The sequence below is a fragment of the Dendropsophus ebraccatus genome, chromosome 3 (genome assembly GCF_027789765.1).
Source record: "Dendropsophus ebraccatus isolate aDenEbr1 chromosome 3, aDenEbr1.pat, whole genome shotgun sequence".
NCBI lineage: Eukaryota > Metazoa > Chordata > Amphibia > Anura > Hylidae > Dendropsophus > Dendropsophus ebraccatus.
In genome coordinates this window covers 154,412,029-154,425,251 of record NC_091456.1, presented here as the reverse complement: position 1 = coordinate 154,425,251, position 13,223 = coordinate 154,412,029, and the positions used below count along the sequence as shown (strand labels likewise).

General features: G+C 44.0%; 1 protein-coding gene across 6 annotated transcripts in view; it reads right to left on the bottom strand.

The window, feature by feature from the left end:
- Window positions 1–998: 998 nt before the first annotated feature.
- The window catches only part of PAM (peptidylglycine alpha-amidating monooxygenase), a 134,378-nt gene continuing 122,153 nt past the window's right edge, over window positions 999–13,223 (bottom strand). For 4 of the 6 annotated variants that reach the window (XM_069962967.1, XM_069962971.1, XM_069962968.1 and 1 more), the window contains 6 exons: window positions 11,409–11,524; window positions 10,060–10,159; window positions 9,193–9,246; window positions 7,822–8,034; window positions 7,580–7,636; window positions 999–1,763 (listed from right to left, as the gene is read on the bottom strand). In XM_069962967.1, the coding sequence (XP_069819068.1) occupies window positions 1,579–1,763; window positions 7,580–7,636; window positions 7,822–8,034; window positions 9,193–9,246; window positions 10,060–10,159; window positions 11,409–11,524 (725 nt within the window). In that variant the 3' untranslated portion in view covers window positions 999–1,578. The remainder of the gene's footprint in view (window positions 1,764–7,579; window positions 7,637–7,821; window positions 8,035–9,192; window positions 9,247–10,059; window positions 10,160–11,408; window positions 11,525–13,223) is intronic. The other 2 variants (XM_069962969.1, XM_069962972.1) reach the window with 1 other exon arrangement.

Genomic DNA, 13,223 nt, shown 5'->3' with positions numbered 1-13,223 from the left:
GAAGGACCAGGTGCAGTCGGTAGTTTTCTGACTTTATACAGCCTATAGGTTTTTGCATGATTCTGTGGTTTGGACCAACCCACTGTGTGAGTCTTGCCTAACAGTGTTAAGGCCGTGGAATGCTGTGAGCGCTCTTGCTCCTCGTTGCCCGCTCACTGCCGCCGCTATTACACGTGGCTGCAGTGAGTGGGTGAGTCCAGGGGGGGTTGCCTGGGTGACCGCTGATCGTCCCGGCCGGGATGATTTTCACTAACACAGGTCGTTCTGTGACCTGGCCGGGTGACAGAACGGCTGGTGTTTTACGTAGTGTGAACCCGGCCTTATATTGTAAGCTCATCTAAGAGTGGAGTATTAAGCTGCAGCTAGGCAGAGACTAAGCGGTCCCTGCAGAGGATTATTAAAGGGAACCAATCAGCCCGTTTGGGCCGATATGGTTCCCTTGAGCATTGTATAAAGCACCTGGAGCAGCCCAGGCACGTACCGTCCGCGGCTGCAGCAGGTGCTTTATAACGGAGAAAATTACTTATTCCCCAGCTCGTGACTAGATACGAGCGGGGAAGTAGTCATGGTGGGCGGCTCCCCGCTCGTATCTAGTCACTGCGCTCTGCCTGTCAGCGCGCTCGGCAGGATGATTGACAGGCAGAGAGGCCAGTAACGGACCTCTCTGCCTGTCAATCATCCCCTCTGAGCGCGCTGACAGGCAGAGCGCAGTGACTAGATACGAGCGGGGAGCCGCCCACCATGACTACTTCCCCGCTCGTATCTAGTCACGAGCTGGGGAATAAAAGTCATTTTCTCCGTTATAAAGCACCTGCTGCGGCCGCGGACGGTACGTGCCGGGGCCGCTCCAGGTGCTTTATACAATGCTCAAGGGAACCATATCAGCCCAATCGGGCTGATTGGTTCCCTTTAAACTCAATAGATGACTTTTTAACGCCAAGTGGATTTTAAAATAAGTGATTATAAACATATGAAAGACAGAAAGAGTAATGCACAAATTCCAAAGTAGTCTGAGTTTAATGCTCTGCGAACACTTTATTACACAAAGTACATTCAGTTTCTGAAAATAGTGTTCTAAAACAGTGTAACCATCTAAAAATAAGACATCCCAATAACACCGAACCAAAAACAAAAATTAAATAGTTTTTTTCATATATTTTTTTTTTTACATTTTTAATTCTTTTTGGACGCTATATCATATTGTGAATTTAAAAAAATAGAAGAGATTTAGCAGCTTTGCATTTTATGTGGCACACATCTTTGTACTGCGATTAGTAGTAACTTTAAAGGCATGAAAATGATAAATTGGCAATTAAAGTGCTATTGGAGAAGCTGAAAAAGGCCCAAAAACAATGGAGAACTCCCAAGGAACCAAAAATATAAGAATTACATTGTCTAAGAAGCTTCCTATAGTGATAACAAAAGGGGTTCTGAATGTTCACATAAAGACTACAACTGCACTCATAAAATAAAATAAAGAAAACATGACACTTGTACAGCCCACAGAGACTAGTACAGTTACAATTAAATACACAATCTTAAACGTGCTAGAGGGCCAAGGTTTGGGTGGAAGTAGTTTCAGGAAGAAGACACTGGCACTGGTGGGATAGTGGGTGCTGAATACTCTTCTTCTGAATCTGAGCCGTCGTCGTCATCCTTTTCTTGGTCGCTGCCCTCTGTGCTAAGTCTGTCAAAACCCTTTCGACTGTATCCTTTGTGACTTGCAAAGAAAGTTCCTAAATTGAGACCTCCGCTTCCTTTGCCTGGAAGAAATTATATAACAGCATAAGAACCTCCATTGTAAAGCTACTATGTCTTCATTAAACAAGATGTACTTTTACAACTAATGACATATTAAATAATTAAATTACTTAAAGGGGTACTCCGGTGGGGGGGGGGGGCATTTTTTTTCTGACACCGGGGAGGAGGTGGCTGAGGGAAACGACGACCACTCACCTCCTCGGTTCCAGTGGCAGTTCCCGCATCGCGACGCTCAGGTCCCCGGCCGCTTCCTAGTGTCTGACGCGGGCCCGAGACGTGATGTCTCAGGTCCACTCAGCCAGTCAGTGACAGAGGCGGGATCTGAGCGGACTTGAAACGGATCCCGCCTCTGTCACAGACTGGCTGAGCGGACCTGAGACGTCATGTCTCGGGCCCGCGTCAGACACCAGGAAGCGACCGGGAACCGGAGCGCCGTGATGCGGGACCCGCCGCTGGAATGGGAGAGGTGAGTGGACGTAGTTTCCCTCAGCCACCTACTCCCCGGTGTCAGGAAAAAAATGCCCCCCCCCGGACTACCCCTTTAAAGGAGAAGTCCGGTGATTTAAACATTTTTTCATCTGGCAGGGGACAGGGGGAATATAACAAACACAACTAACCTCTCCCTATACTGTGGCAATGCTGGATTGCCCCACCGGACTTTGGGATCTCCTACACAGCTGATGTCATGACCCAGTTCATGGACTGGCCACTCAGCCAATCAGTGACTGTGGCAGGACACCGCTGATTGGCTGAACATGCAATTCATCAGCCAGGACAGGCATTTTCCTTCAAGTTGTGACGTCTTCGACACAGAGGAGAAAATGCCTTCTCTGCGGGCACGGGGAGATTTAATAAACTGATTGTTTATTATGTTCTCCCCTGCCGGCTGTGTAATTTTTCAAATCGCCGGACTTCTCCTTTAAATGGTAAAAAATCACAGATTTACTTGCACTACTCTTTGTCCAAACCCCTCAAACCGCAAAAAAGTGCATTGTTTTTTGTCACCAATCTAATGATGTCCTTTTCCGACAGCAGCATGCAGTAGTGACATACACAGGTTTCTCCAGTGTTTTTCTTAAAAGGAGTTATCCGGGTATCCCAAAACACATGCTCATGTCCGGTACCTGAATCCACCTGGCCGGTTTGCATGCTTTTCTCCTACTACAAGTCCCTGCAGCCTCCTCATCCAATGTCAGACTGCCTGTCCCCCCTGCTGTCACGCCCACCTCTGCATCAGTCCAAGTTACGCTGGCCACAGTAAACACATAGGAGTACATGTGCCCAGCGTTCCTGCTGCAGAGACCAGCAGCCTCCTCATCTAGGATAGAGTGACTTGAACAACAGGATCTCGGAACCTAATTCCATCAGGAGGTCACCTGGGTTACCAAGTCAAAAGACAGATAACCTGGCCCCCGAGAGGAGATCACGTGTACTGCACCTACAAAGGAAGAGGGGGAGAGGGAGCAGCGCATTGTTAGAGAGGACTGAGAGAGAGAAAGTTTTAGATGTCCAGAGCAGTTAAGTATGAGGGAAAAAAACGGGGAAAGGGTGGGAAGGAGGATTGTTTAAGATACCCTTAAACACTCTATGGGCAGACAAACTCGCAGCGGGATGGACATCCCACTGGGAGTATGTCAGCAGCCCGCCCCATTAACCCCCCGACGCCGAAGCGTATACTTCACCTGCTCCCCGCTCCGGCTTGCTTCGGGGATCCTGGCGTCTTCACGTCCGCTCAGCCAATCAGTGCGCTGCGGCAGGGCAGGGACGTGCAGGAGCGGGACGTGCTGGGAGCCCCGAAGCAAGCCGGAGCTTGGAAGGTGAAGTATATGCTCTGGCAGCGGCGGGGGGGTTAACGGGGCGGGCTGCTGACATACAGTGGGATGTGCATCCCGCTGCAAGTTTGTCTGTCCATAGAGTGTTCAGGGAAGGGATCTGCAGCGGGTCTCGCAGCGAGAAATCTGCTGCGGATATGCCCAGTATGTTTGTACCCCAAGTGTGGTTATGCTGTAGTTTGGCCAAACCTAGATTCAATTTGCATAAGCTGTGAGCACCCCCACCTCCTGCTGCTGACTGTGAGCACCCCCACCTCCTGCTGCTGACTGAGAGTTATCTGCCTATACATCAGATCGTGGCAGCCACAAATAGAGAGCCAGGGCTGATATATCACCATGTGTAATAGGACCAGCCATCACCTGACAAACAGTGGTGGTCTGCTGCTGCTTCTTTTACATAGAGAAACCAGCAGCCGACCTTCGCTGACATGATCAGATTTTTTAACATGTTGAAAGACCACGATCAGCCGACATTGAGGCGATTATCGGCCTGAACGAACGGTAATCAGCCAAGTAAGGCAGGGCATCATTTCATGTATTAGGGCTTTAGTTTGACCAACAAAACACAGTTATCACTGAACTCAAGGAGAACAGTGAAAAAAATCCAATGAAGTACTCAATCAAGAGTCTCCACTGATGCCCCCAAAAATTTAAATATGCAAAACAGGAGTCCGTGGAGCCTCGGTTGCGAGTCTCAAAACACAGGATAGCCAGATATCTCTAGCCTGTTGCCACGGGGTGCCTCCATGATAGGGAGAGCACCACACCACCCTGATAAATAGCCCCTTAAGTCCCACTCGGTTGCGAGTATTGGAACATAAATAGGGAAACACCAGGGTGGCCCCTTTTGTCAATGTCCAACCCAAGGTGCGAGTATTGCGATCATGACAAGGGCCTGCCAAGGCAGGCTTCCATCCACAGACAGCCGTTTCGGGGGTTTTGCCCCTCGCCAGTGCGGAGTAGGATTCTGGCTAGTTGGGGCAATAGCAAATCGACCAACAAAACACAGTTATCACTGAACTCAATGAGAACATGATCGCAATACTCGCACCTTCAGTACTTCATTGGATTTTTTTCACTGTTCTCCTTGAGTTCAGTGATAACTGTGTTTTGTTGGTCGATTTGCTATTGCCCCAACTAGCCAGAATCCTACTCCACACTGAAGAGGGGCAAAAAACCCCGAAACGGCTGTCTGTGGATGGAAGCCTGCCTTGGCAGGCCCTTGTCATGATCACAATACTCGCACCTTGGGTTGGACATTGACAAAAGGGGACACCCTGGTGTTTCCCTATTTATGTTCCAATACTCGCAACAGACTGGGACTTAAGGGGCTATTTATCAGGGTGGTGTGGTGCTCTCCCTATCATGGAGGCACCCCGTGGCAACAGGCTAGAGATATCTGGCTATCCCGTGTTTTGAGACTCGCAACCGAGGCTCCACGGACTCCTGTTTTGGGGTTTAGTTTGGCCAAACTACTCACAACAGATTGGAGAAATCAGCATACGTGTCACTACTGCATGAGGGTGGGGTAACAACTTTTACAATACATTTACACTTGCCATAATAACAGCATCTGGACTATGAGCACATGTGTTGGATGAATATACCATTGTGCATTTGTATCCTTAAAAATTTTCTTTTTTTTGGATAAGGAAAATTGAAGATATTAGTTTGTGTGTATTTTTGCATATACTTGCCACAATAACCCATAATACGGTAATAAGGTAAAACATCAAGTTATCGCCCCATTATATATGTAATCTCTCTAGATATTCAAATATTCTTATAAATGCAATTTTCATCACGTCTGGGGTGATGTAAAAGTAAACATGATACATTTACTTAGCAGCTGTATGAATATGCTCCGTGCAGCGTATCGTGGTGCATTTTCATAAGTTCCTCCGCTACCAGCATCTCATCACAGATGCTGCCCGGGCGGGGGGAGCACTCCGTTACAGGCATTCCACATCCATGTTCTGTAGGGAACACGGAATGTGTCAATGCGGCCTTACTGCAAGAAAGCTTCCAGTCTCCTGCTATGGTCTGGCTCTTTCAGGCTGTATTACATCCCGCTCCCACAGCACCTGCCCACTCAGTCAATCTGACTGAGATGGAAAACTGTGGCCACAGGCCCTAGCCATGGAGAAAAGCTTGGTTCTGCGCATACCGATAAAAAGTGAACTGCACATGAGAGTTTAATTTGCGTTTAGTGCTAATTTGCTGTAAAATAGCAATATTTTTCACAGATTTTGCTGAAATAGCAGCAAAAATATTAATATTTTATTGCAAATTGTGCAATTCGCAGCAAAATAGCTCTGATTATTGCTAACTAAATGTGCATTAAATGCTATGTGTGAACATAGCTCTAAACATGACTGACCCATGTCTGTTCTTTATATCCAACTTAATTCAAGTTTAAAAAAAAACAAAAAAAAAAAACCTTGACTATCATATCTGTTTGGCACATGGTGAGTAGGGAAAGGTTTTACCACATGACTATCTCCAAGGTTGTGACCTGGTATCGGCACAGATGTCAATGCCTTCTAATAATATATAAATCTCTTAGAAGTGGAAAAAAGTTCATTTGGGAAAAAAAGTCTGCAACTTCACTTCCTTTAGGTACAACTAATGGGTATTCTATAGAACGTCATGTATTACGTGATGCTCTGTGCTGTCTTGAATGAGGTGAAGTATACTGGATGTGCCATTAATGGGTGGACTTTATCAGTAGTGGGTTTGGGGGGTAGGTTTGGAGTTGGGGTTTGTATTAGAATAGCTTTTATCAGTATACTTGTTTCTGTGTTTTTTTTTTTGCAGGATAAAAATAAAAGAAAATTCTTTAAAGTGAATGTACCATCAAGTACCTCAAAAGGACTGGGCCACTGGGATCCCCGCACCGGGGCTGATTGTCTAATGTAGGTCTCCTTCAACCTGTATGTAGACAGCTGTTTCAGGGTTTTTGCCCCTTGTTAGTACAGAACAGGTTATTGGTTCCTTGGAGAGATGTCTTAGATGCAGTTCAGTGGTGAATCTATTTTTCAGACATGACTATGGATTGGCTAGCACAAGATAGTTTCCTTCTGGATAAAAAAAAAACCCAATCCAAAGTAATGTCCAAAACTAGATTAACCCCTGAACTGCATTTAAGGGATCTCTCTAAGGAACCAATAACCTATACTAACAAGGGAACAAGGGGCAGAAATCCCAAAACAGCTGTCTACACACAGGTTGAGGTGCTTCCTTTTGAAGGAGACTCTAGATAAGAGAGACTCTGTGTATAAACACCTACACACACTGCTGTAGGAAAAGCACATATAAATAATATGGTACTAGATGGGGCAGAGGCCATGTGGTGGAATAACAGTGGTACGACTAGTCCCTCAGTGAGGTAAAAGAGTGGGAGGCAACAAGTAATCTGGGGGGAAAAAAATCAAACTTCAAATTGCTTCTTTACAGGGAATCCATCCACAGGACAGACCCTTTAACATGTTATGTCTTGATAGGGTGTGCCCACTAATTTACTGATCACTTACGGACATCTAATAGGGCCCAAAAGTTAAAGGGGTTGTTCTGCTGACAGATTCCAATTTCGAGCAATGTGTAAGCTGACCTTTGCTTGATTTTCCTAATTTCACTCACAGCTGTCATCTCATATAGCATTGGCCAAGTTTGTCCGAAACCCAATAGGCAGTTATGACGGTATCAGTAATAAATTTCAGTGACTGCCTTTAAACCGAAGAGGCTGGGGTTTATACTTCTATCTAGGTTACTTTAGGAGTTGTTTCACATATGCTGTTTTGCTGGGAAAATGTCAGGGGGCAAAAAAAAATCTATAAAAAAAAGGAAAAAATGCCGTGTTCAACTACTAAATAACCCCTTCAATGTTTTTAGCACTAGGCAGACCTAATATTTAAGCTGCTCACATATTAAAAGAATACTTTGATTTATAAACCATGGCATTTCATTCAAACAAATAAGATGCAAACCTCTTAGTTTTCCTAGGATCCCTCCAGATGATGGTTCGGATTTGTGTTCGACTTCACCTGGAAAAAGTACCAAAACATTGGCTGCTCTTAAGCCATATTTATAATGCCATGGATATGAAATGGTGATGGGTTTGATGAGTATTATTATTTCATATCACTAGGACCTATGATGTAAGGAAAGTGATCTCTGCTAGAAATAGTGACGATCTGATATATTTAAAAGACACTTGAATGTAACATACCCCCATATATCCTGTTCTTTCTCCAACGTATAAATATTGCAATGGCAACAAGAACCACTACAGGAATTATCAACAGAGTGATAATGAGGACGAAAGGGACCCCAACTCGGCTTTGTTCAACAACAGTCTGCTTGGCCTGTCCATGGTGCTGTTCCACGACTGTTTTGTTTAATTTGGGTCGGGTTTTCACATGTGTCTCCAAAATTTCAGTTTCTGTGAATACAGTATTAGCACATAATCATTATACAACTTAAAACAAACAAACAAAAATATATATATATATATATATATTGTAGAAGTGTCACTGGGAAAGTGTTCGAGGGGAGGTACATCTCACCCAGGCTACTGCATATGGTGAGGTGGTAAATCCGGGAGAGATCTGTTACTCAGCAGTATTATGCTGCTGAGTTGTTCTTTACCGGGCCGGATTTACTGGAATGGTGGGTAGGTTGGTAGTGGGACCTGCCATTCCCTTCCCCCCCGATCCAGTTCGGTTGTTGCAGTCAGGTGTGCCCTGATGAGCCTGCAACAAGTTAAAAGCTCCACAGAGCTACAGGGGATTGCTCTCAGCCAGGAGGAAACAGCCTGCATGCTGTGTTTCCTGGGAGCAAAAGAATACTGCCACTGTTGGGGCTGATTTATACCGTGCGATACTGCTGGTCGAAGTGTCAGATAGGTGACCTGTTGGTAAGTAAGCGCCCAGACGGGCAAGACCTTTTTGTTTTGTTTTTAAAAGCATGCTGTTGCTGTATTTCTGTTTACTGGACTGTTTATGCTGCAAATAAACGCCAAGCTATTATTTTCAAAGCCAAGTCTGCTGTGAACTGTGTCAAACCACACCCTCCCCCGGGAAGATCCCTACAATATATATATATTAATTTATTTATTTAAATCCAAGGGGGTCGTTGCGGGTGCCGGCAAGTAGAAGCAATCACTACTAGTTCTCCTTACTGGATTTAGAACAGAAGTCTTGCAGCACTCCAAAGTTTTGTGGTTCAAATGGTGTTTGTTGAAGGTAAAATTTGACATATGTGCAACTTCTCAATGACAATGGCATTAAGACGTCGAAACGTTGGAAATTTTACCTTCAACAAACCACAGAACTTTGGAGTGCTGCAAGACTTCTGTTCTAAATCCAGTAAGGAGAACTAGTAGTGATTGCTTCTACTTGCCGGCACCCGCAACGACCCATATTTTTTTAAGTTTAGAAATCAACCTCAAAGAAAAGACTGACTTGGGGATGGGGTGGGGGTTTGGTTAGATCACAGGATTATGATACAGTAAAATCATTGCTATGCTTTATCTAATCCCATATAATCAATTCACATAAGAAGTCTTGCACATCACACACAGAATATGCTTAAATTGTACCTGTTATTTCTTCAACTTCAATGCCCCCCTTTTTCACTGATCGATGTTCATCAACTTAAAAAGAGAAAGAATAAAAGAATGGTCAATAAGTATTAGCCTTGGTGTGGTGAGGATTATTACAGAATGTCGGCATTATCGCGTCTTCAGGCCATGTTTACATAAGGTATGTTTTGTATAAATCACAGCCGTTGTTGCAATTTGCAACAACAGCCGTGATTTATACCAACCATATGTTGTCTGTGAATGAATGGAATCCCGGCCGGAGGGTATGCACATAGTTTACGAGTTTACGCTCCGGCCGGGATTCCATCCGGCCGCGCGAGAAACTAACATGTCAATTTTTCTGTGGCCGCTATTCATTGAATAGTGGCTGCAGAGAACCTGTCAGTTCACACAATGGAGGGTGCGGCTCCGGCCACACGCTCCATTGTGTGCAGAGAAGAATTTGGATACGGGTGCATACAGGTGCGCCCGTATCCGAATTCACCAGAAATGAAGATCATCCGGATGATCTTCAGTAACACCAGACGTTCTGTGATACGGCCGGTGTTATACTTTGTGTAAACATGGCCTCATGCTGCAAATAAACAGAGGCTGCAGTATGACGGATTCTCAATCCAGAATGGGAGACATCTATTCCCATCTGATTCTGCCTGTTGTGCTGGCCTTGACTGATAGATTTCCAATGAGGGTGCAGTAAACTGTCCACAGCAACCAATCACAACTCCTCTTATATTCTACCAGAGCTGAAAGCTGAGCTGTGATTGGTTGCTGTGGGCAGTTTACACCAGGTGTATATTTACACCCTTTCATAAATCTCCCCCTTAATGTTTAAAACAATGGTGGAGAGAACAGTTCAACACTTACTTTCTGAGGGAGCGAATTTCCACACAGTATCAGCGTGAGCATCTCCAACAAAAACAGCGCCATCTTCTGACGCAACAATGTCATGAGGCATGTCAAAACTCTGCAACACATAACACGTGATTCTTTTACTGGCTCAAGATTAATATTGAGTCTACTGTCCATGCACATGTTTTTGCAGTATCTCATAGTGTACATTTCATGTGGGTACCAAATAAACTAAAGGGATGTTCTAATCTGCTAGACAATTTTTTTATTTTTTTTTTAACTGTTAGATAATGCAACAGTAAGCCATTTTGCAAATGCCTAGATTACCGACCACCACTCTCCCAGCGAGCAGTGGCTGGGCTGCTGACATCTTTGGTGGCAGGGACCTCAGGAGCGCACTTTGGCTGGTGAGTTCAAAGAGGCCTCCAAGGTTTGTGGATTGTCTTTGGAGCCATCTCTGATCTCAGTGGGAGATGCAAAGATGCAGAGCTGAGTCAGCTCAGCATTGCTGTGTCCCATTCTCAACCCCCCCCATCCCTGCTAAACCAGGAGGCAAGAGTGGGACGCAGGGATTCAGAGCTGAATCAGCGCACTGAGAATATCCCTCTAAGTTCTAAAGAAATATAAAAAGGTCAGAAATCCATATCAGGAGAAGCATGCATTTATACACTATTTGGGGGGATATGGGGGACCAAACATGCTGTAAAGTAAAACTGTCTCAGTTGCCCCTAGCAACCAATCAGATTCCACCTTACATTTTCCTAAGAGTCTTTGAGGAATGAAAAGTGGAATCTGATTGGTTGCTAGGGGCAACTGAGACAGTTTTACTTTACACCATGTTTGATAAATCTCCCTCTTCGTTTCTTGGCTTGCTGCTATGGCCATATCACTCCGAAAGACTAGCTCCATTGTAAGTCTATGAAGATAGTCTCCTGCACTGCGATGGTAAAGGCAGCAAGTTGAGGGATGAAAGGGGATGAACCATGCACCTCTCCTGGCTCGTTTTCGAGAAAGGTGGCTGTCTGAACACATAGGCCTAGAAAAAGAAATATCAACTGCACACATTTAGATTACCATTATTTTTTTGTGTTTTATTTTTGCATTTAGAGTTTTAAACAGTTATCAACACAGGTAATATGGTGCTCAAAGCATGTTTTCAGTATACCATAATATTGCTGGATGTTTCGGTTAACATGACCTTTATCAACAAGGTATACAAGTTCTATTTACAGAGAATAAACTGTGTTGTAACCTGAGTGTGAGTGAGGATGGCAGCCAGAGAGCATATAGGCCCTGATTGATCACAACCTTGGACAGGTATCTGCGATGTGTCAAAATTTTTTTCCTAGAGTATAGCAAGTTACCTTTCTGACTGGAACAAATGTGCTTAGAATCTCTCCGGTAGTAAAGTTCATCACAAAGCCTTGTACAGGCACAGAATCCCAATAGGACTTGCCATTAACTGCAAATAATATTCCACCTAAAACACAATTGGAATACAAAGTGAACAACTGTGTGGGTTAAAGGCTTGTACAATAGGTTATACAGTAAAAAAAAATTCATGAAAAAAAAAAAAAAATGTGTTCAATGGCGCCTGTCAAGCAAGTCACCAGTCAGCTCTTCAAGTTGATGTGAGAGACTATGTTCACACACAGTAAGTTAAAAGCCAATATGACAGTAAAAAAGGTTTAAAAGACATCCATATTTTGAATTTCATAATGCACCACATTAACGTCTATGTCAAAATGTCATTGTGATTTTTTTTAATGTAGCACTTTATTGGATTCAAAAATACAGCTGTGTTCTTTATATTATCTAATTCATCATGATCCACGCCTAGTTGAGGCTTCAAAGCTACTGCTACTGGAGCAGGTGCAAAGGAGGGCAACAAAGGTCATTAAGGGAATGGGTGGGTTACAGTACCAAGACAGGTTATCAAGCTTGGGGTTATTAACGCTAGAAAAAAGACGTTTTAGGGGCGATCTGATCACAATGTACAAATATATGAAGGGACAGTACAGAGATCTTTGTAGTGGTCTTTTTTACTCCTAGGTCTGTAACCATGACAAGGGGGCATCCTCTACGTCTAGGGGAAATATTTCACCATCAGCATCAACGCGGGTTCTTTACTGTATGAGCGGTAAGACTGTGGAACTCTCTGCCACATGATGTGGTCATGGCCGATTCATTAAATAAGTTCAAGGGAGGCCTGGATTCTTTTCTTGAAAAATATAATATTACAAGCTATGGGCATTAGATTTCCGGTGATACATTGATCCAGGGATTATTCTGATTTGGCCATTGGAGTCAGGAAGGAATTTTCTCCCTGTGATGGGGCAATTGTCATCTGCCTCATAGGGGTTTTTGCCTCCCCCTGGATTAACACAGTAGGGTTTCCCTAGGTTGAACCTGATTGGACTCGTCTTCTTTCAACCTTATTTACTATGTTACTAGGCAAAAACTGAGCAAAACTGCGTTGTGTGAGAGTATTCTAAGATGTATATTAAAAAAAGGTAAGAGGGATACATACACATGATGACCAAAGTCTAGTCTATCTGGTCCAATGCTACAGAAAGGCTACTGTAGCACAAAGTGACAAAAATACCCTATAATGTATAAGTGTCCGAATATGAGCATCAAGCAGTTAGTCAGGGGTATATGCTGATCTTTGTCCGTCAAAAATGTAACTATCATACAACCTTGGACTAAAGAAGGTAGCCTGAGTGTGTGTCGCTTAGCTGGCAGAGTAATGGCACCGGGATGTACTGTGTAAAGATAGCACGCCGGCAGAGGCAGTGCACGTGCCCACTAAGTAGGTTTTTTTGGGAAAAAATGACGGCTTTGTCTGTTTTTTTGTCAGGTTGTGTCGCACACATTTAGAAATATGTCAGAACACTAAACAGACATGGAAAATGGACAAAAAACTGACAATTTGCTGCCAGGAATACGTTAGTAAATCAGCCCCAAAGAGCTTAATGTGTTGTAAAGAAGTTTATTAACCTTTTCTAACTATTTGAACAACAAATCACCTAACGTATATAAGCAATATTTGATACGTTTTTTTTTTTCTTTCTCATGTTTGCATCATGTCTTTGAGTACTCTGAATGCTCGAGCTACTACGTTTGAGATGTTCTTGTCTCAGCAGTGACAACCAGCACAGCCAATCACTGCCTGCAAC